We start from the raw sequence: 23,473 nt of genomic DNA, 5'->3' as shown, positions 1-23,473 counted from the left end.
GCAGTTTTTCTACTGTAATGTTTGCTGATGTATGCTGCATCACTACAACCTCCTGCCATTTAGAGAATGCATCGATCACAATCAAAAACATTTTGCCATTAACCGGCCCCGCAAAATCCACACGGACCCTCTGCCAGGCCCTGACTGGGGTAGGCCATAGTCCCGAAGCTCGACACGGGTTATCAGCATCTGTTTGGCACGTGGTGCAACGCTTAACCAACTGCTCAATGTCTTTGTCGAACCCCGGCCACCACAACAGGCTACGAGCAAGACTCTTGGTCTTCACGACGCCAAGGTGACTGACATGCAGTTCTTCCAAACACCGCTGCCTGAACTTCGGTGGAATCACCGCTCTCATTCCCCACATAACGCACCGATGGACCAACGACAGCTCCGATGCGCGCGACGCGAAAGGCTGAAATGCCGGTGTTGAAGGTAGATTGCTCCAATTCCCCGTAGAAATCGCCTGGATGACACGGGCGAGCACGGGATCATGAGCCGATTTCACCGCGACCTGCTTGGCTTTGATCGGCCTGCTTTGGACCTGACCCAGCGCGAACACATCAACCTGGTCGGCCGACTCAGACGCAGCTGGACAACGCAAGGCAAGCATGAGAGCCCGTTGCAGTTCGCATGCTTTTCGGTGCTCCGGAACTGAATGTCGTAATTGTAAGCAGCAAGAAACAGACACCAGCGCTGTATCAGCGCGGCCGCTACCACCGGTACCCCGCGTTCGGGTTTCAGGATGAATTGAAGCGGTTTGTGATCCGTCTGCAAAGTGAAATGCCGCCCCAGCAGGTATTGATGAAACCTCCGCACACCCCAGACGAGGCTGAGAGCCTCGCGCTCGATCTGGGCATATTCCCGCTCTGCTGCGGACAGGGTCCGGGATGCAAAACAAACAGGCCGCTGGGAACCATCGTCCATCCTGTGGGAGAGCACTGCCCCGATGCCATATGCAGAGCTGTCGCATGCCAATAAGAGCGGACGCGCAGGCTCGTAGTGCACGAGGACCGTATCCTCTGTGAGCAGCCGCTTGACGCGGTCGAACGCCACCTGGTGTGCAGGCCCCCAGGCCCAGCGCTCGTCCTTCCTGAGCAACCGCGTTAACGGCGCAAGCTGTGAGCTGAGCTCGCGCACGAACCTTTGGTAATACTGGGCCACACCAATGAACGAGCGCAGCTGCGTCTTGTCGCGACGCGGTGGCATGTGCTGAATCGCCTCCACCTTCCGAGGGCCTTTCAACAGCCCCTCCGGCGTGATGATGTGCCCGAGGTATTCCAAGCGCTGCTTGAAGAACACGCACTTGTCTCTGTTCAAGCGCATGCCGCACGCTTCCAGCTTCGTCAGCACTTGGGCAATGTTCGCAAGATGCTCGTCCGCCGTTTTCCCCGCAATGAGCACATCGTCCAGGTAGATTTGAGCGGGCAGGCCAATGCAAACCTGATCCATGGCTTTCTGCCACAAGGCAGGGGCCGAAGCAATCCCAAAACAGAGTCGGGTATATCGATAGAGCCCTTGACACGTGTTGATTGTCAAAAGGTCGCTACTCCCGGGATTCATCGGCAGATGAAAATATGCATCACGCAGATCAAGCTTCGTGAAGTATTGACTCCCTGCCAATCGTGCATATATCTCATCGATTGACGGCAGTGGATATTGCTTCACGCTGAGCCCCGGGTTAACCGTAGACTTGAAGTCCCCGCACAATCGGACGTCTCCATTCCGTTTCAGCACCGTGACGACCGGGGTGGCCCAATCTGAGTACGACACCCGTTCGATCACTCCACAGGCCTCCAGCCTATCCAGTTCACCCTTGACCTTGTCCCGCAGAGCATAGGCACCGGTCGTGGTTTACAAAAACGAGGAACCACCCCCTCCTTCAGGAAGAGCTTTGCCTCCACGCCCTTGAGTTTCCCAAGGTCGTCGCAAAACAAACCTTGATGTCTTTGAAGAATCTTCTCCAACTGATCCTCCATTCGGCTCGGCACGGGTTGCACAAGGTGAACGGCGGCCCAGTCTAGCCTGATGCGGGTCAGCCAGTCCTGGCCGAGGAGAGACGGACCCCTCCCCCACACGACATACAACGGAAGCGCGGCGACCTGGCCTTGGTACCACACAGACACGTCTGCCATCCCGACTGGCGTTATCTTCTCGCGGGTGTAGGTGAACAGTGAGGTCGGACCTGATAAGCTTCAGGTCGTTGAGTCTACGCACGGTCTGATGATCGCCGATGATCGACACCGCGCTCCCGTATCAACCTGAAACGTGATCGGCGTGTTGTTCACTTCGACTTCCACAGTCATCGGGTGCGCCGCCGCAGGACCAATTGAAAACAGGCCCATCAACGGCTGCCGGTTTCGCCCCGGGTCGCTGAGGTCGCCTCGCACATCGCCGTCCATGACCTTAACGGTGGCCAACGCCCCTCAGCACACACGCTTCAGATGACCCACCTTGTGACAACGAAAACACACAGTGCTTTTAAACGGGCACACACGGCGCAGGTGTCGACCTCCGCATCCCAAACACGTCCGCGGGGTCACCTCGCCGCTCGTGCGGCCGCGCGGCGACGTCTGGCCCCGACCCGCACCGAAGGTCGTGCGTGCGTCCTGGGGCGCTCGCGACACCGCGTGGGCCCCCGGGCCATCCGGCATGCCGCGGCCGGTGACGGCCCGAACATCTCCGAGAGTCTGCTCGACAGCTGTAGCAGTGTCGGTCGCCGAGGTAAATGTAATGGCTTCACCCTTCAGCCGTAGAACCGCCGAAACCATTTTCGCATCGCGCAAACCAGAAATAAAACGATCTCCGAGCCGAGCTGGACGCTCCTCTGCCGTGAACTTGCAGGCCACGGAAGAATGCTTCACTCGCGCCACAAAATCAGCAACGTGCTCCTCCGTACCTTTCGCGAGGCGATCGAACTGGTATCGAGCCAGCTGTAATGACTTCTCCGGCGCCATGTGTGCTTTCATCTTCTGCACAATGTCCCGAAACAACAGCCCGTCATCACTGGGCTTGTCCGGCGCCACCAAATCACTCAGTAGTCGATAATGTTCCGCCGATAGCGAGCAAGATCGACTTCTGTTTGCTCTCGTCGACCACATCATTCGCGTGGAAATAGCACCCCAACTGTTCCGAAAACAATTCGAAGTCATCTCCAACGAAAATGGGCACCTGTCCGTGCTCCGTGACTCGTCGATCAACCATCCTCGTCAGCCAAATGTGGTGTCCGAGGCGCAGCGGAGCATGGAGAGCGAGAGCGTAGCAGTAACTCCGCTTTATTGCCTGACCGGATGTACATCAACGCCACCCCTAGCGGGCGAGTCATGATACACGAAAACCCAATCACGTGATACAGCACACTAACCTTTAGAGACGGATGGGCAGTTTGGAGAATGTTTTTTAGAGGTTTAGCAAAGGCACGTATTTACAAGCACACAGTGTCACACAATAATGATCATACCCAAAAGCACACGAGCCCTTTTCGCCCGTCAACTTATCACGATTTTAGGTGCCTCGGTGTTTTTTGTTGTTGGTTAAAAAATAAATAAATACATGTTCTCGGCCCCTGTTCTTCATTGCGCGGCCCGCAAGCCACTGGTGGCCTAAAGTACGGCCCCTCACGCGTGGCCGATAATACACAAATGTGAAAACACCCCATCATAATCTGCCATAAATGATATCAAATTGACCCAGTGGTTTCAAATGAGTGTTCCACTGTGAAGTGTAAAAGTAACATCACTACATCAGTAGATTGCAGTATGCAAACAATTATACTTACAGCCCAGTAACCACAAGGAAAAAAAAAAAAGTACATGGAGGCAGGGCCTAAGAGCAGCCATTTTGGAGTCCTGCAGGCGGTATGGCGGCTCTCAGACTGATGTCTTATCGGCAAAAGTGGCCCCCTTCTAAAAAATAGTGAAGGTCATTGCTCGAGGCTCTTTGAAGAGCTATGACGCACAAGTACAAATCGGGGCACAACATAACAAAGGGAACAGCAGGAGAAAGGGACAAACACCAACAGCAGGGTGGAAGGAGAAAGTAGGTTGAGATGGACAAACAAAAGGAAGCAGGTAACGATGAGGGGTAAGGCAGAATGCAAAAGGGTGGGTTCTGTAATTGTTGAGTGTCATGTTGGAGTGTTGCAAAATATGTATGAATGCACTGCAGAGGTGCAGAGAGATGGGGAGAGAGATAAGAACAGATAGAAGAAAAGAGAGAGACACAGACAGAGACACAGACAGAGACACAGACAGAGACACAGACAGAGACAGAGACAGAGACAGAGACACAGACAGAGACAGAGACAGAGACACAGACACAGACACGATTTAGATGGGGAAGAATCACAAAAGCTTTTGCATCTTCGACACAAATGCAACACATTTCCCTTTCCACTGCTACAAGGGGAGAGGTAATTTAGCTCGACAAAATTATTGCAGATATAACTACGTTAGGGATCCCTTGTGTGTTGGCATGTGTCTCCCTGAGGTCTCCGAAAACCGGAACATGATACTGCCCTGACAAACAATGTAGGAAAGAACATTATTAAAAACTTAGGGATTCATTCTATTTGCGTAGTCCTGTCGGCAGCTGTCAGCAGCTGTCAGCAAATCGATTTTTATACAGAGTTTTGAAGCTCATCCAAGAGCTGGCAACAGAGGATGAAAGGTCAATGCACTAACAATAGGGTGGAGGAGAATGGTCTGACAATGGTAGGTGTTCTTTATTTTTATTTTTTTTTTCTTCCCCACCTCGATTGACTTTAACGGTTTTGCATTCACGGTGTTGTTTGTGGGTGGCCAAACTCAACATGATTCCTTGCCTAAAGCATGACCCTTTCCATTCTTAAATATTTATTTGTCTGTCAGACGGTGTCAAAATGTGTTTATAGAAATGGTGACATCGTGTCATAGTGCATACACACTCGGATAATATTCGTACTTTTGGAAATGAGGATGAGTTTGAACCATCCGAAATGTTGGCACGTCTTTGGAGATACAGTAGATACATTTGAATCCTTTTTAAATACCTCCTGTTGATGTTGAAGTATCATTACCTGTGGTTTCTTGCTGTTACAAGTATACAGGCAAGAAACGTCTCGTCTGAGTTTGAATCTCCGGCCAGCTATAAACTGTCATCCTGGTGTTTCATAGGCAGGGTGATTTATAAACGTGTGTGTGCCATCCCTCGGACGGACATTAAACTGGGCTTCCCGTTTGCCGGCATTATTTTGTGCATGTTAAAGATCCCAGGTGTCCTTCGCGAAGAGTTTGTGAGCTATCGCCGGCATCCTGTATAAATTACAGGCTCCTGTCCTAATCTACAGGGGGTACTGTGTCAACGGCATATCTGCACCTCCCCCTCAATCAATGATGCTACTCGTAGTGATGTGCTGCATACGAAAAAAGATGTCAACAATTTGTCATGCCCTGTTACATGATCTAAATTGATCATTATTTCTTTATTTTTTTCTGTTTTTTGCAATGTGTACTTAAATGATGTTTCTTTCCAAATTATTATTGGAATGACAATTAATTTATATTTTTGCTCAGCTTGGAAAGGAGATGGTGCTGAAGATGTACCAAAAAATGACACTTCTCAATACCATGGATCGAATTCTTTATGAATCACAGCGACAGGTGAGACATGCTCTGGAGCAGTGGTTCTTAACCTTTTTACCACCACGTGCCCTCGAGTAGTTGGTCCTTTCCTCCACGCCCCCCCCCCCACCCCCATCACATCTGCAACCAAATGATTAAAAATCCCTCCTGAATTAAAAGGAAAAACTGAAAAAAATGCGTGTTTTTAGTCTTTTTATTGAACAAAGAATTCTATATAAGCAACATATATATATATATATATATATATATATATATATATATATATATATATATATATATATATATACAGCATGTTTAATGAGATGACATTTAATGAGATACTTACCATTGCTTCTTAGCTACCAGATCCTGAATGCGTGGTCGAATGCCAGAGAGAGCACAACGCAAGTCCCCTTCAACGTTCAGCTTGTTTCTGTACTTGGCCTGACGGCAACGAGCGTGGAAAATGCAGCTTCACAAAGATACGTTGATCCAAACATTGTCAGACTGAATAGTTTGTTGTGAGATCAAAGGGTAAACAGGAAGGTACGTGACCCAGAACGTCTCGAGATCCAGTTTTTGAAATCTTCTTCAGCCGAGGAGTTGAACTATAACTCAAGAAACTCCTCTTGCACTTCGTCTGAAATATTAGCTACTTCACATTGAAATGGGTTCCTAATGAATTTCCAGGCTTCGTGCTTTTCATCTCTATCCGGAAAGTATCTGATGAATTCTGCTTTCAAGTCAGTCAGTCAGATGAGTAATTATTTGTTTCTTTAACTCAGAATCAAGGTAACTGAATGAGAGCAGAATCCAAGTTAGCAAAACTGGCTGTATTTCCATCCTGAATTCGACATTTCCAGAGGTCGAGTTTGGCCATGAAGGCTCGAATGACGTCATTGTGCATGATTATGTTGATGTTTTTCCCTTGGAGTTTGAGGTTGATGGCATTCAGTGCTTCAAAGATGTCCATCAGGTAAGCTAGAAATAGCAAAAATCCTTCAGACTGGAACTTGTCATGGAGATCTGCTGTCTGCTGCAAATCGAGAAATGTTGCCACTTCTTGTCGTAGTTCATAAAGCGGTCCAAGCATGTTTCCCTTCGAAAGCCATCGTATGTTTGTGTGGAAAAGCAAGGCTTGATGTTGAGAATGCATATCCACATACAGCTGTTTGAAGAGATGACTATTTAAGGCTCCAGCTTTGATGAAGTTAACTACCTTGAAAGCCAAGTTCATGACATCCCTCATTTCAGCAGTAGTGGGGCAGATAACAGCAATTTTTGAGAGGAATCGTGCAAATGATGATGCAAGCATCAAATTTGGCACATTTGTTCTCCAGGGGATTCTAATCAAATCTGCCCGATTGGCCATTTGAAAATCCAAATTTCGAAAAATTTGAAAAAAAAAAAACTTCAAAAAAGTCAAGATCACGAATCAATGTTGGATGCTGGCTGAGATCGGTGAATGTTTCAGAAACATCAAAGACGTTCCAAGTCTGCCATGCAGTTTTCTTCCCTTTACCGCGGAAGGCAGACACGACGTCACATCCAGTGAACGCATATAAGTATGGGATCCCTCTAGCTTTCTCAGGCCCTATTGCAGAAACTACCTCATGGACTGGAATCCATCGCACCTTGGCTCCTTGGCCAAAGGCAATGCACATGTTCTCAAGACCTAGTTCCTGCAAGGATGGCAGTACAGATATTGCTATGACTAGTACGTCCGTGTCATTAGCCTTAATGATAATGGACTTGCTACCATCCGTCGTTGCATCCCTGGCGTGTACAAATATTCGAATGTCAGCTTCTTCATGACAACATGGAGACACAGCATCCAGTGACTTCCTTGTGTTGCTAATGGCATCTTCTCCTTTTGTGACAATGACTGTGCTTGTCGTCTGTGCTTCACACATCTTTTCCGCAAGGAAGTGAAACAGCTCAGTCTTGTTGCTGTCATCTCGAAGAAAGCTTCTCTAGTTACTTGGGGTCTTACTGGTTCCTGTCACTCTTCTTCTGATTCCTTGCCCCCTTTTCGACCTTGCCTCGGACTTCAGACTTGACTTCTTGTACACATCAAACACTACGTCCACCCTCTCGTACCTGGCGCCATAGGATTCGACCTTTGGGATGATGTCTTCTTTTGCATAGTCATCAAATATCTTTGAAGTGTGTGGAGGTAGGACATTGATAAGTGCTGAGCCATCAATGATGACTGCATCTCCCCTTGGTTCTCTGTCTGGGATGTTCACTTGCACTTCAACAATTTCAGCCAGCTGTGACTTCAAATTTATTTATTTATTTATTTATTTTTCAAATTAAAAAAAAATTAGATTTTCAAATGGCCAATCGGGCAGATTTGATCAGAAAGCCCTGCAGAACAGAAATGCCAAATTTGATGCTTGTATCATAATTTGCACGATTTTTCTACTATCTACTACACTACAGGTTGAGTTCTGGATGCTAAGGCTTCACGATGAACGATGCAGTGCGTATCGAAAGCAGATGGACTCTTTTTTTTTTTCTTTCACTCTTGTTATGAAACCAGATTGCAAACCAAACATGGCCGGAGCTCCATCAGTACACACCCCTACCAGCGAGTTCCACGAAAGTTGATTTTCCTGGAAGAAGTTTGATACCACTTGAAAAATATCTGTTGCTGTTGTATAACTTTCCATGGGATGGCAGAAGAGCATTTCCTCTTTTACACTATTGCCTGACACAAAACGAGCATACATCAGTAGCTGAGAACACTGAGCAACAGCAGTCGTTTCGTCCAACTGGATGGCAAATATAGGAGAAGCTCTAACTTGGTCGAGAACTTGATCTTTGTCTTGAGACATTTCATCGATCCTTCCCTTGACGGTATCGTTTGATAGAGAGATTTGGGAAAGCTTGTTTGCACTATCCTTCCCCAGAACGAGCTCTGCTGCATGCAGTACACTTGGTATTATGAGAGTCTCTCCGGTGTTATGGCTCTTTTTGCTCTTTGCAATCAACATGGCGATGTCATAGAAAGCCTCAACAACCTTTGAAGTCTGTTGCCGAAATACTCCACTGCTGTCCATCTTAGCTTGCTTCAAGGACTGCCTTTTTTTTTTCAAAGAATGCCTTGGGTTTGGCAGCTGGAGCAGGAGGCATTGTCTTCAAGTGGCATTCCAAGCATGTGGGCTGCATGCCATCGTTGCTCAGTCTTGTAACATATTGTGACGTCCACGGGACTTGAACAGTCCCGCCAACGTAGAATGAGCCGAAACGATGGAGGCGGTTTATTTTTTTATAACCCAAAGATGGCGGTTTTAATCGCTCCACAGCAAACGGGACGAGGAAGGTGGCACGAGTCGCTTTTCACTGAGTTAATAATGTTTATTTCTCTAACAGAAATAATAATAAGACTCGGCAAGAGGAGGGATCCGGGGCGATTCGACAGGATGATGGTGTGGGTTCGGGCGTGGGGAAAACGCAAACAATTCCAATGGATATACAAATCTCAAACCCTCTAAGGCGCCAGGTACACACACACACACACACACACACACACACACACACACACACACACACACACACACACACACACACACACACACACACACACACACACACACACACAACGTAGCTGGTCCTGGTGGTCAGGCTGGCCCGTGGTGTAGACGCAACAGTCCCTGGATTGGCGTCGGACGAGCTGGCGTTGCGCTCGTCTGGTGCAGGAGACACCGTGGTGCTGTCGACCTCCTGGTGTCGGCCCAAGTCCGCTCACAGCCACCAGGGAGCCAGTTCTGGCGCCAAGTTGCGAGCAGGAGAGGGAGGCAGGTCCGCCCGCCGTTCGACCCCGTACTCCGAGCCAGCAGAACCCCAGAGCCAACCGAGGTGAGGCACAGCAAGGCCACGAGACACGATCAATCCAGGAACGAACCAGCCAACAATAGAGCACGTTCCCAGCCCAACAACCTCCACCAAAACGATTTCTCTTTCTCAATCTTCTTCTTCCACCCCTTTTCCCTGAACAGAACCTTTTTATCCTCGAGTCCTCGTCGCTTCCAATCGAGCGGTTTTATTGGCCCTCCGCCGTCGCCTTTCGCCAATCGTGATCACGGGGCAGAGCCATCCGCAGCACTGTCCTGTGATGTCACGGCAAGCCTCCAGGGAATACTAAAAGGGGTTTACGCAGACACACTTACCCTAACCCGTCTCCCTATCTAATTACGTGACAATTATCATTTCCCCCTTAAAGAAATGGACATTTACTAGACAACTTATCACCACTGAATTGCTACTTATTACATCGAGATCCTGGTACAACTCGAACAGCATGGCATACCTAATTAAACGTCCTAATTACCCTTTGAATGCATACCCCCCCCCCCCCATCAGATGTAACAATATTACACACTGGGGTACCTCTGTGTCGCCCTTTTGGAGGGACACAAATCCAAATCAAATATATTCGTCAAGATACTTCCGCTTTTTTGCACTCATTGTAAATCATTGATTGAGTTTGAAATGGGTACTGCAAATCTGTGAAAAAATTTAAATATTAAAATAAAATATAATTTTTGGTTCACGAGTCAGTAAGTGACCACTATATTCGTTATTGGTGTCTATCTGTCTGTCTGTCTGTTGGGTAGTCGATGTAGTCTACCCTTATTATCAGCATTTTCGTCGATATGTTTGTTTGTCTGTATGTATGTCTGTTCGGTCCAGTGCTCCGTTAATACAATGGCGATTTTGATGAAACTTGGTTGGTAGGTTCATACCATGACATAGTTGTGTGCAAATGAGAACCGTTGCTATGGACCCATCCGTTGCCTAGCAACAGACGTTTGAAATTTTCAAAAAAATCTCAAATTTTTTTTTTGTGAAAATCAAAAATCGGGCCACGAGCGACTATGGGCAGTACATTCAGCCATATTGTCAAAAATTTCCAGCCGGATCCTATGAAAACTGTCGGAGAAGATAGACTTTGAATGAACCCTGGTCGAAAACAATAAAAAAACGAAGTTCGTTATATCTCAGAGACCATGAGTCAGATATACATGAAACTGGTATGGTAGGTTCATGGTATGTCCTAGTTATGTGTGAGAAAGAACCGTTGCTATGGACGCTTTTGTTGGCTAGTAACGGCTGAAAAACGACTAAATTCGACTTGATCGACTACCCATGTCTGCCTACCGGCTTGTCTGTCTGTCTGTCTGTCTGTCTGTCTGTCCCGAGCATAGCTCTGTGGGTTTTGATCCGATCCTGATAAATTTTGGGTGGGAGGTTTATATCATGATCTCGTTGTGTTTTCCTGAGAATGGGCATAGTGCGCCCATTATGGGCGGAGCCACGCCCAAAAAACATGTTTTTAGGGGGTAGCCGGTTTCAAATTACATCTTCTCCGAGGGGGTTTGTCGAATCTGGCAGGGTTTCGGTATTTGGTTAGCCCAATGGCACCTGCATAGCCCCACGGAGCTCAATTTTTTTTTTCATTTTCGTCCCAAGGTCAAGGTCACAAGGTCACGAACTTAGAAAATTGCGAATTTTGACATGAAAATCTTACGACCGCCCAAACTTTGAGAGCTAGGATGACAACATTTTTTTTATGCATAATATTGAGGTCATTCCCCACCTAAAGTCTTGAAACCATTTTGCTCTATCTCGAACACCTTGCCCATGGCGCCCCCTTCAAGTCTGTTTTTACGCTGATTTCATCAAAGTATGGATAATCCGAGGAGTGTGAAATGCCATATAGCCTATATGACGTTATATTGTTCCTGGAATGTTCCAGAGGAAGTTTTGCACCAAAGGTCATAATCTTTGACCTTTGACCTTTAAAGTTCACAAAGGTCAAATTTTCAAAGTTGTGGGAATTGAACCGCCTATATGACGTTATATTGTTCCTGGAATGTTCCAGAGGAAGTTTTGCACCAAAGGTCATCCTTGACCTTTGACCTTTAAAGTTCACAAAGGTCAAATTTTCAAAGTTGTGGGAATCGAACCGGGTTTTCGACCTTCTTCGACGAACTAACTCCAATAAGCTATAGCACGTATCCTGTTGGGTTCGCTATATATGAGATATCCCTTATTGTCGGGTTTTTGTGTGTGTGTGTGTGTGTGTGTGTGTGTGTGTGTGTGTGTGTGTGTGTGTGTGTGTGTGTGTGTGTGTGTGTGTGTGTGTGTGTGTGTGTGTGTGTGTGTGTGTGTGTGTGTGTGTGTGTGTGTGTGTGTGTGTGTGTGTGTGTGTGTGTGTCCAACGCGAGGCTCCACAGCATGAACCAGTGAACCGATTTCGATGAAACTTTGCCAAAAGGTGGAATATATACTGGGAATGTGCGCGTTTGAATTTCGTTGCCTCGCAACCACCCGTTGCTGTGCAGCGGCTGAAAACCGCGTACAGTATTTTCAATACTTGTCCTTCAGTTTTGAATGTTGAGAAACGAGACTTCGGAATTAAACACTTCGAGATATTTAGAAAATTTTACTCGAGCCGATTTTTGATTGAGGTTTTATTTTTCAAATGGTAGTCCTTCAAAAATCGGGTGTCTATTTACCGTCATTTAAGGTGTCTATACAGTGTTTGTAAGGAACTACACCGTCGTTCCACCTTCGATCTCTCCTCGATCCAAACGTTATTGACCAAAGTGAAAAGGTCCCAAAATAAATGGAATCACTGGCATTTCTGTCTTTGTGGATTTCTAATAATATGTTTATTTATTTACCGAAAACGATTCCACGATCCACACGCCACCTCCAATTATTTATTATTTAAAGTGGGAGTGGCGTAGGAAAGTGGGCGTGGCTTATGAAAAATATTGTGTGGCTCAGGAGGTGTGGTCAAACAAGAGCATTGAGAGAAGTTTATCGGGTTTTCCGTGTGTGTGTGTGTGCGTGCGTGCGTGCGTGCGTGCGTGCGCGCGCGCGCAACGCGAGGCTCCACAGCACAAACCAGCAAACCGATTATTTTTCAAATGGTAGTCCTTCAAAAATAGGGTGTCTATTTACTGTCATTTTTTTATGAGTGCCAGTTGGCAAAATACGCAAAAGGAAAAATCTTGCCAGGCAGAGGAACAATTGTATGTGAACCAATACGTCTTGGCAATGAATCTTCGTTGGTGGATCGGTCAGAATGAAAAGCATCGTATCCAGTGCTTCAATCCTAGCGAATCCCTCGTCACCTACCGGCTTGTTTCCTTATTATCTTGCCAAAACGAAGTTTTTGCAAGATATGTTAGTCAGCTTGTATTTTTTTGTTTTGTTTTTTGTAATCACGTATAAAAAATTCTGCAGAGCATAGTTATCATCGGAAATTTTTGTAACTTCGCATATCAGAGGCCTATTGAGGTCCCTTTCAGCGCATAAAATTTTGAAGGTCAAGGTCACTTTCTCGCAAATCAGGGGGAGTCGACGAAACCCTTATTTTTTGAGAAATTTTGATCGGATCGTCTTCAAACTTCATGGGAATATAGTTCATGGTCTGGTGCTCAGCTGATTAATTTTTGGTGGCGATTGGCATTGACCTTCATTGTTAGCGCCTCAGGTCAAACATATTTGACCCCAAGGTCAAATTTTCAAGTTTTAGGAACCATATCGTGTAGTACCTCAAATTGAACACCTCGATGAGTGCTTTCTAGATATGTCAAGCTTGAGACATTATGACGTCATTTGGTGACGTTATGAGGCAAAAGCATATTTTTCATGGTTACTCTGTAGAACGATTCTCATCGGAATCTCTCGTAGGCAGATATTCCTCAAGGAGTCGCTCCTAGTGGATAGCAGTTCTGTTCACCTCAGTGTGACCTTAAAGAAGTCACACGTGGTCACCTTTTGGCAAGATACGGGGTCACCCTGCGGGTGACATTGGTTTATTTTAATGTCCACAACATTGTTTTGTGACCATTCAAGGTTATGCAAAAGTCAAATTTTGAAAGTTGTTGAACGAAACCAGGTTTTCGACATTTTGCAGCTAATAACCTGTCACTCGTACCACATCATGTTGATCATTTTTATAACTTGGTCAAAAATTATCACATTGTCTCATCCTTGACTTCTGAAACAATCTACATCGTCAAATACCGCTCGTGAACCATCGTCGTCTCCAGACTTGTTAATATTAAATTTAAATAAATGTTGAATTTTAAAATTAATATTAATACAGAAAATAGGAGGCCTTGTAGCGAATGGAAAACGAAAATTATTAAAGGCGATACTTTTGTTTTTTATATGTTCATCATGATATTATGCAAACACTTGTGAAGAGAATTCCAAAAATAATGAGAAATTCCTAATTTTTTTCTTGGGGCTCGCACCTCCTCTGGAAATTGCTGACGCCCCCCCCCCCCACGTTAAGAGCCAATGCTCTGGAGGGTTCCCAGATGACGTCACTTCCCTCGTCAGAGGGTGTGGCCGCCATGTTGGCAGCGTTTGAGTCTCATTCGCAGTTCAGTGCTGTGCGTTCAGTTTTTACGTGGAAATTCCTCATTAATTTGTCGTAATTGACTGCACGTTTGACAGTGCTACAATAAGAATACCAGCTATATGTGGCGATATGAGAGCAGGTCTCTGCAACGCCTGCAACACAGTGGCAGTGGACAACAAGAACCGCTCTGCTGGAGTCAGTGATCACCCAGGGCTGCGTTGAAGGGTCACTCAGCCTCTGTGAATGGTAAACCTGCAGCAGAGGTGTAAATGTGACATAAATTTTTTTCCGTTTCACCAATGTCTTGGGTGAAAAGTTAATTGGGTGAACTTTCATGCAACCGTGAAGGGAGTAATCAAAACAGACACTCACATGGCTTTTGCCCACAACACATGGCTCCATCCCAGCAAAAACCTAACTCTAAAATTCCTGAAAATGTCATGCTGATAGGATCAGAGTGAGTGCTTTGTCTACTATGTATCTTAATGAAAAACTCGTGTCAACCACTGCAGTAAGTGTTGGCATACCACAGTCAAACTCACCTTGGCAGTTACTCCAATGTTTGCCAGAGTTGGTCCTTTCTGTCGCCCATCAGTCCATGTCGCCACCTCCCTCACCTATTCAAGACGTCAGCTGATTGTGGCTGCCAAGACTCTTCACCGCTTTGAACCCTTCCTTTATGTGTGCACTTTTCCTAACCAGCAAGTAATTCACAATGTCCTCGTACCCAACTGGTGGTACTCTCTCCTTGGCGTTGGACCACTCACAGCACGATTTCACATGGTTCCAGACCATCAGCAAGTTTGAGTTTATCCTCATACCCCAATTTTACAACTCTCGCTAATTGCTCTGAATATCTCCTGCTTTCTTTCAGTATTTTCTTTGAATGCTCTGCCATTTTAAACAGCAAAGTTTTTTTCAATGGGCAACACGAACAAAGTAGCAAACAGTACGTTCACGACACCACATCACACGATTCCGGGTAAAACACGGCCAACATGGCTGCTAGAGTGAACTTCCTGCTAATTTACATATATCTAGGAACTCTCCATCGATAATTAATCAGTTCATCATTTATTTTATTTCTGTTTTGTTTGCTTTGTGGGAGTTTTCACGCGATCACCTTCCAATTCGGTCCCACAGGGTCGAATCTCCTTCTACATGACTAACTACGGTGAAGAGGGAACGCACGTTGGCAGTGCAGCTGCGATTGAAATGCAAGACCTGGTGTTTGGACAGTACCGTGAGGCTGGTATGAAAGCTGCATTTTTACAATAACTGCTAATGCACTTTGAGTACAAGTTCTTTCTTTTGTTTTTAAAAAATGGTCTCATGTGGCATTGCTAAGTGGTACAGTGATTGATGTATTACTGTGCCTTGTTTGTCATTCCTTAGGGGTGCTCATGTGGCGAGGATATCCGTTGGACAGCTTCATGGCGCAGTGCTATGGAAACATTGATGACTATGCCCATGGGAAGCAGATGCCGGTGCATTACGGTTCACTGGAACACAACTTCGTTACCATTTCCTCACCACTTGCCACGCAGATTCCACAAGGTGTGTGGTTGCACAGAAAAACAGGTCATTGGAGCATTTATCTCTATTACTTGGAGGTTGGGGTAGAGGGGTTTGTTTTTTTCTGCAAGTCTTCTGGTAAATGTTGGAATCGCTCCTTGTTGTGCCTCCGCTGACGAAGTTGCCCAAGGCATTGTTTTCAGGCTGTCGTACGTATGTACTTTCGTACGTACATACATATGTCCGTCCATGCTAATTTTCTGTCTTCTCTGCAACCACTTCTCCGATCGACACAAAATTTTCACCATCGGTGCGACTAATAATGTGGAATGTTGTAATGATAATTATGATGTCATAGGTCACGTGGTGTGGCAGCCATGTTGGAAAAAATTGTACCTCTGTATCTCTGAAACTGCTCCATGGATAAAATTGAAATTGTGCACATGTGAAGCACTCCCCATTGGGAAACAACTGATTTCTTTTTTGATGATGTCATAGGTGGCCTCGTTTTGACATTGTCATTGCATACGTCGAACGCTTTATCTGATCAGCAAGAAAAATTTTGAGGGTCATCTAGGAATAAATTGGTTCACACTAAAATTTATGATGTTACCTGAAGGCTGAAGAGATCGAGGTGAAACTTTACAGGTATGATTGCTTATCCATGAGAAACAAACAAAACGTTTTCCACCTATGACGTCATAGGTCACATGTATCAGCAGCTATGATTTTTTTTTTGAAGAATAAACCTTTTAAAAACACTCTTATTTATTATTTAAAGTGGGAGTGGCTTATGAAAAATATTGTGTGGCTTGACAGATCAAGGGGAAACTTTACCCACATGTTCCCCAAGCCTTGGGGATATCAGGGTGTTCACAAATAATTAATAGATCACATGATCTGTCAGTCATATTGGATTGAATGAGAAATCTTTTAAAAATCCTCTCTCTTGAACTGTTTCATCAATCAATGTAAAATGTCACAATTATTATCTGGTCGTCATGGGGGATATATTTTAAATTTCAACCTGATTGGGCACATGGTCTGGCAGCCAGAATTATTTGATATTTTGAATCTGGGTTCAGGGATTTAAAGCAAACTTGGTACAAGTATGTATTATGATGTAATAAGGTGGACGGAGGCATATCTGGCAATGTCGTGACGTCGAAGAGTGCCCTTCTAGTTTTTCAAAATAATTTGAGATGCAGAGTTATCCAATTGTTATGCAACTTTTGGATGTGTTGCTGCTTCTCTCTCAATAGCAGATGGAGGCCATGAATCTCAAGAAATTGTCAGGACTGTGTTTCTGGACACCTGTCATTGTCAAAGGATGAGATGCTGACCTAACATGATGAACAAATCTATCAATCCAGGAAAAATGTCAATATCTTTCTCCCAAAGGATCGTCAACCACTGGAAATCGATTAGTTTCTGAAACCTCTTGGCCTTACCTTCAGCCATGACCTCTCCTGGGTTGATATATCCAAGCTGGCATCCAAAGCCAGCTACAGACTGGGTTTTCTACATCGTTCTGAGTTATTCCTTGGAAAATCAGACCTACTGGCAGCTTACAAGGCCTTTGCCCATAGGTCGATGGAGTACCGCTGTCACTTATTGACTGGTGCCCCCACTTCACATCTTTCTCTTCTAGATACTGTGAAATCTGAAGATCTTAATATCATTGGCATCTCCCACAAATAACTAGAAGCACAGGGCCTTTTTTGGGCTCCTTGCAGAAAGATTGCTGGTTCTCTATTTTCTACTGCCTCTACTCAAGCCTTGCTCTTTCTGTTTTCATCCCTCCATCCCTTCCCAGTCCTTCCACATTCTTCCAGCAATCCTTTCCTCATGATAATCTAAAAATCCAGGCTTGATGTTTACTTCCACTCCTTTGTTCCTCTTCTGTCCCACTTGTGGAACCTTCCTCATCCTGTTCAATCATGCTCTTCTAACCATGGCTTCAATTTGACAATATAGCACCACCTCGTGTCATCCTCCATCCCAACCCATGATCTATTCTATCCTCATTAGCCCTCACATAACTCCATTTACTTGCAGGCCACTATGTTTCCTCCTCTGCTTGTTCATGTTCATCCATATGTTGTCTCACTCCCCTGTCATCTCGCTCTTCTCTGAACCGAGGCTTTCTTTACAAAAAACAAACAAACTTGCGATTGACAAAAATAAATATTTTTCATCTCGTGTGATGACGCCAAGCACCGATGATGCCAGATGCCCACTAGATCTTACCACCATATTGTAGGCTGCAAGCAACATGCGAGTCCATTGTACAAGTGGTGTCTGATAAGTTTCTGAATCCTTGTATAGACCCGCAAGTGAGTGCGTGAGTGGCATGAAAAGGTAATTCACTGTTGAGCTAAAAGGCTTGGCATTTGGTCTGATTGTATGCACTATCTGCATGTTTCCATGTGGATAACCGACTGCTCTGCCCATAATCCCATTCCTCAGCGGTCGGAGCAGCATACGCGTACAAACGTTCCGACATCGACCGAGCAGTCATCTGTTATTTTGGGGAGGGCGCAGCCAGCGAAGGTGATGCCCATGCCGGCTTTAACTTTGCCGCAACCCTGGAGTGCCCGATCATCTTCTTCTGCCGCAACAACGGATATGCCATCTCCACGCCTACTTACGAGCAGTACCGCGGGGATGGCATTGGTATGGCAACCACATTCGAGAAGGATGCCCCCATCTTGTGGTGTCTTTGTGCATATTCTGTGACTCTTCTTGATTTAATCTATTTAACTTTATAATTGTATGGATGGAAACTTAAGGTTCGATATGAAAATATCAGTAAAAAAGTGATTGTACCGGAAATGTTTGGGGAAGAGGAAACATAAGACTGGGTAATTCAGTCCATCATGCTTGTCATATCCACATTCCATTTCTGTAAAATATTCATTTTTTTTTTTTACCTCGCCTGTTCGAAGAACAGAGAGCTATAGCGATACCCCCAGTGTGAGCGTGAGCGTGAGCGTGAGCGTGAAAATGTTAAAGTTTTTGGTGCAAGTTATTTAGAAGCTTGCCATTCATTTAATATGTGTACTAGGATGCTGATATTTGGCATGGAGGTTCCTTTGGGGTATATTATTGATGTAGTGAAGTTGAAATTAAAAAAAAAATTTCAAATTTTTAAAATTTTTGACCTTTTTTGAACTTTACTTTTTTGTAGCACATCAACGTTAAAGTTTTTTTCCTTTCTAATGTTTTTATCTACCACACTATTTTTTACTGATTACAATATACAAATACATATATTGCTTTAAAATTATTTGGATCAGACTTCACTGCAATGCTTTATAAAAAATATTATTAGACTTGTCTTTTAAAAACGATAAATGTATAAACAGGCGAGCATTGGGTGGCTTTGACACCAACTCTCTGGTTATTTTTTTTCCTCAAAGCTTTTTGCAAGGAGCACAATTTTCTGGAGGGGTTCAGTTTCAGGTAACTGTACTCTTCCCTCTAAGGAGGAGGAGGAGATTGGGACCATACTCTGTGCAGAGCGTTGGTGCTGCTTAAGCAGTCTCTGGCTATTGGGCACAATCCTGGGCGGGTCGCCACTCCGACACAGTATACCACCATGCCGGCACTCATTTTGCCAACCTCGGAAGGATGACAGGTCGAGTTAACCCCACCTCGTATTAATTCAACAGCTGAGCGGGATTTGAACTCGCGACCCTAGGATCTAAAGTCCACCACCCTAACCATTAAGCCAACACTTGCGAGTTCCCTCTAAGTTGTCAGATATGTGCATGTATTGTTGCGAACAGCTGCTCGAGGTCCTGGGTATGGCATCCGTTCAATCCGCGTGGATGGAAATGACGTGTTTGCTGTTTACAATGCCACAAAGGAGGCACGACGCCATGCTGTCAGTGAAAACCAGCCCATGCTGGTGGAAGCCATGACCTACAGGTTGGACTCTGCAACCTTTCTTTCTTTTTGAACAATTATTGTAACTTCCTTCATGAGAATCTCATGGTCGATATGATAAATACCAATTGTAACTTCCAGCAGTGGCTAACAATAGTGTCAGAGCTGTCAGGATAGCTTTAGAGGTATGTATACTCACATCTAAGCTGTCTTGCCTGGGTTTGAAACTCGGTCCAGCTCTAAACTATCATCCTGGTGTTTACAGGCATGATAATTCATCAATGTGTGCCGTCCCATCCCTCAGTCGACCGTTAAACTGCACGTCCTATCGGCCGGCATTAGTTGGTGGATGTTAAAGATCCCACGGTGTCCTTCGTGAAGAGTAGGTGAGTTATCACCGGCCTTCCTGCCCTAACCTATAGAGGGAATTGCATCAGCGGCACAGCCGCACTCTCAGGCAATGATGCGACCCCACAGCCTTGTGCTGTCTACGAAATGAGTAGTTGTGGCAGAATTGAAATCGTTATAATCACCCTTGGTTATGCAATACTATTGGGGTGTCGTTCGTTTATTTATTGAGCGATTAAGGCTGATAGACAAACTTGTTTATTATCACAGGTCGGACAAGGGCATTAAAAGACATCATTGCACTTTTACGTGGATTGCAAGGACATCAGGAGACGATGGAAAAAGCAATACAGTATTTGGAATTTTAACCTGGGATCTCAGCATCAAGAGCTCGGTGCTAAAATGGGAATTGAAAAAACAGGCCAACCCAGATGTTGTTTTAAATGCACGTTTGCTCGGACACACGGCAACGTTCTGCATTCATGAATCTCAAACCCTCAGCCTTCTTTTGCTCCTCCATTCTTTGCAGAATTGGCCACCACAGTACGAGTGATGACAGCTCAGCCTACCGTTCAGTCGACGAAGTGAGCTACTGGGATAAACAAGATCACCCCATCTCACGGCTGCACAACTTCATGATCAATCAGGGTTGGTGGGATGACGCACAGGAGAAGGCGTGGAGGAAGCAGTCACGCAAAATGGTAGGTGCACACCTTTTGGTCATTCACCCTTTTCCTTTTTTTTTTTTTTTCTCTCGCATCACTTGTTTCCACACGCTTGTATGCAGTCATATTTGAGGATAAAATAACATTTTAAAATTACACATTATTTGGATATGAGTCAGGAATGATGGTTAAAACTGGTGAAGTGGCACATCACTTCCAGTTTGGCCTCTCCAGTATACATGGTGAAATTTGAGCTCCTCCGTCCCACCTTACCAAAGCTGAGTTTTTCGAACCGGATTTGTCCTCTTTTGGGTGTCATTCGTCGATGTTTTGCTTTTTTTATCCAGTACAATATTTCATGTAAGTTTGTTTGTTTTGTACTTTTCGTTTCATATTTTTCGTTTCTCATGTCAAGGCCCAAACAAACCGGGTGTAGTGGCGTGCGCCTGTAATCCGGCTACTCGGAGGCTTGGGTTGGAGGATCGCTCGAGGACGGGCTCTGCGCTGGGCCGCGCTATGAGAGGGTGTAAGGCAGCCCGGAATCATGGTGAAACCCAATCCTTATCCCTGTGTCGTAAGAGGCGACCAGGGTTGCGTCAGGAAAGGCATCCGGTGTAAAACCTGTGCCAAATCAGTATGCGGATGATCCGCTGTGGCGACCCCTAACGGGAGCAGCCGAAAGAAGAACAACATGTCAAGGCCCAAACAGCCTTTTCCAAGGCCTTACTCAGATAGATAGTGTGCTGTGCTTTAGCTTTAGTCCTTGGTGTATTCCTGGGTATCCCATTTCTACTTTGTCAATGCTATCCTATCTCAATGATTTTTTTTGAAAGTAGAAAGTAGTGTCACCCATTTGTTTTTATCTAACCCTCCCCTCCTATTGGATTTGATCAGGTCATAAAGACATTTGAACGTGCAGAAAGTAAGTTGAAACCTGGGGGGGGGGGGTCCAAACGGTCCTTTCTGAGAGACATCGGTCCTTTCTGAGAGACATCGTGAGTGTGAGATTTGTCCGGATTGAAAGACATGTTTCACGTGTTGAACCAGTTTGTGATTTTACCCAGATCTGCAGAGAGCGAAGAAGCTGCTTTATTGGCCAAAGATCATTGTGGCCTAGCCATCTCGCCTATGTTATAATCTCGTCCCGGCTATAAACTGTCCTGGTGTCTTGCTAGCAGGGCAATATATCAATGTGTGTGTGCCATCCCTTGGATGGACATTAAACTAGGTGTCCCATCTGCCTGTATTCGTTGGTGTATGTTAAAGATCCCATGGTATCCTTCGTGAAATAGGTGAGCTATTGCTGGCATCTTGAACAAATTACAAATTCCTGCCAGAACATGCAGGGAGCACTGCATCAGTGGTACAGCTATGCTTCCAGAATTGATGCAATCAGCAGCCACAGACCACATGCAAAATTAATTAACGAATGAACAAGGATTGGTTCAGTTCTTTCACTTGAAGTTTTGCCAGCCCAATACCATCAGAGATTCACCATCCAATGGCAATGTGTTGTCTTTTCTAATGGGAACTACCAATGCTGCAAGGCATCTCCAGACATATATTTTTAAGTTTCTTGTCAACTGCATTGCATCAGAAGAAAATGTCTTTATTAGCCTTTCTTTCCTGCAGTTTATTTGACCATGCTTTTGATTCGACATGATTACAAACCCCTGAGAATTCTACCTCTAACTCCATTATAAAAAGTCAGTGATCCTTGGTTGTACTGAAAATAAAACGTCTGTCCTTGGTACAAGACACAACACCGGACTGTTAGACGAGACAAATACAACCACTTAGTTTGAGGGAAGTTCCGCCACTTCCTGGGGTACTCTGTGTACCAGTGATATCACAACAATAGCACAGCCTTTCTCACTGCACTCAGCTGGGCATTTCCGAAAGAGGAATTTCCTCCTCCCCATAGATGTCAAGATATGAGGATTGTCCGTTCTTTTATCCTTTTAAATGCTGAACGCCAAGCAAGGAAGCAGCACGTACCATTTTAAGTCTTTGGTATGACTCTGCCAGGGTTTGAACTGCTGACCTCCCAGCCTCAGAGTGGATGCTCAAACCATGACAACCACCGAGTCTGGTATATTATAATAAAGTAACAACTTGAATTAAAAGGTACTGTTAATCTTTCCTGGTACAGAATGAAATGATGAGCTTGATGTTATTTGGATGAAGATTAAATAGATAAGGCACTTTTACATTCTTCCATGATGGTACAAAATTGGTGTCACCCATTTGTTTTTATCTAACCCTCCCCTCCTATTGGATTTGATCAGGTCATAGAGACATTTGAACGTGCAGAAAGGAAGTTGAAACCCAGCCCCAAACTGATTTTCACAGACGTCTACGACACTGCTCCTCCGTCACTGCAGAAACAGGAAGAGCAGTTGAAAAAGCATGTTGAACGTTATGCGGAGCACTACCCTTTCGATAAGTTTGAGCGTTTCTGAAGGTCAGGCACCTCATGGGTTTTGCAGGATGCACATTCGATGGTATAAAGGAAAAAAAACCAAAAAAACAACACGTGCTTTGTTGACTGTTTTGTCTATCTGAAAATGTTGGTAAATATTTTTGTTTGATTGTCAGTGTGCACTTTTCCAACATTGTAATTTCAAAAACAACAAGCAATTCCTCCTCATGTGACTTGTTTTTGCACAGGATTAGTTTATGGCATTGATAACTTCATCCGAATCCTTGATCGATTACATTTAGATTAATTGTGGAAAGGATGGATGTATTTTACCGAAATTGTTCTGAGGGTCCAAAACTGCCGTTTGATAAATACTGTCCTACAACGTTTGACATGAAATGTATAAAATAATTCTGGAATGCTATGAATCGGTTGCTGTGGATGCCCAGAAAGTTTAACTTGCAGACAAAACTATTGGAAATGTACATAGTGTATGTTAGTGATATTAAAATGGAACAAAATGAAGCTGTCATCATGAATATCAATAAAGTACAAAAATAAGTCTTCATTTTATGAATCGAAATACATTTTACGTGCAACAATTTCTGATGGTGCTCCTCACTGCTATCTCACAGAAAGC

The 23,473-nt window shown here is 44.9% G+C and overlaps 1 protein-coding gene across 1 annotated transcript; it reads left to right on the top strand.

Moving 5' to 3' along the window:
• Positions 1–5,483: 5,483 nt before the first annotated feature.
• BCKDHA (branched chain keto acid dehydrogenase E1 subunit alpha) lies at positions 5,484–23,401 on the top strand. Its single transcript, XM_085851394.1, has 7 exons — positions 5,484–5,639; positions 15,136–15,244; positions 15,388–15,549; positions 17,977–18,183; positions 19,299–19,440; positions 20,276–20,447; positions 22,700–23,401. The coding sequence occupies exons 1-7, from the start codon at positions 5,565–5,567 to the stop codon at positions 22,871–22,873; spliced, it is 1,041 nt and encodes a 346-aa protein (XP_085707520.1). The 5' UTR covers positions 5,484–5,564; the 3' UTR covers positions 22,874–23,401.
• The last annotated feature ends 72 nt before the right edge of the window (positions 23,402–23,473 follow it).

This window comes from Eptatretus burgeri, chromosome 13 (assembly GCF_056783735.1).
Source record: "Eptatretus burgeri isolate ZD-2024b chromosome 13, Ebu_testis_v1, whole genome shotgun sequence".
NCBI classification, from domain to species: Eukaryota; Metazoa; Chordata; class Myxini; order Myxiniformes; family Myxinidae; genus Eptatretus; species Eptatretus burgeri.
This window is presented reverse-complemented; position numbering and strand designations above follow the sequence as displayed.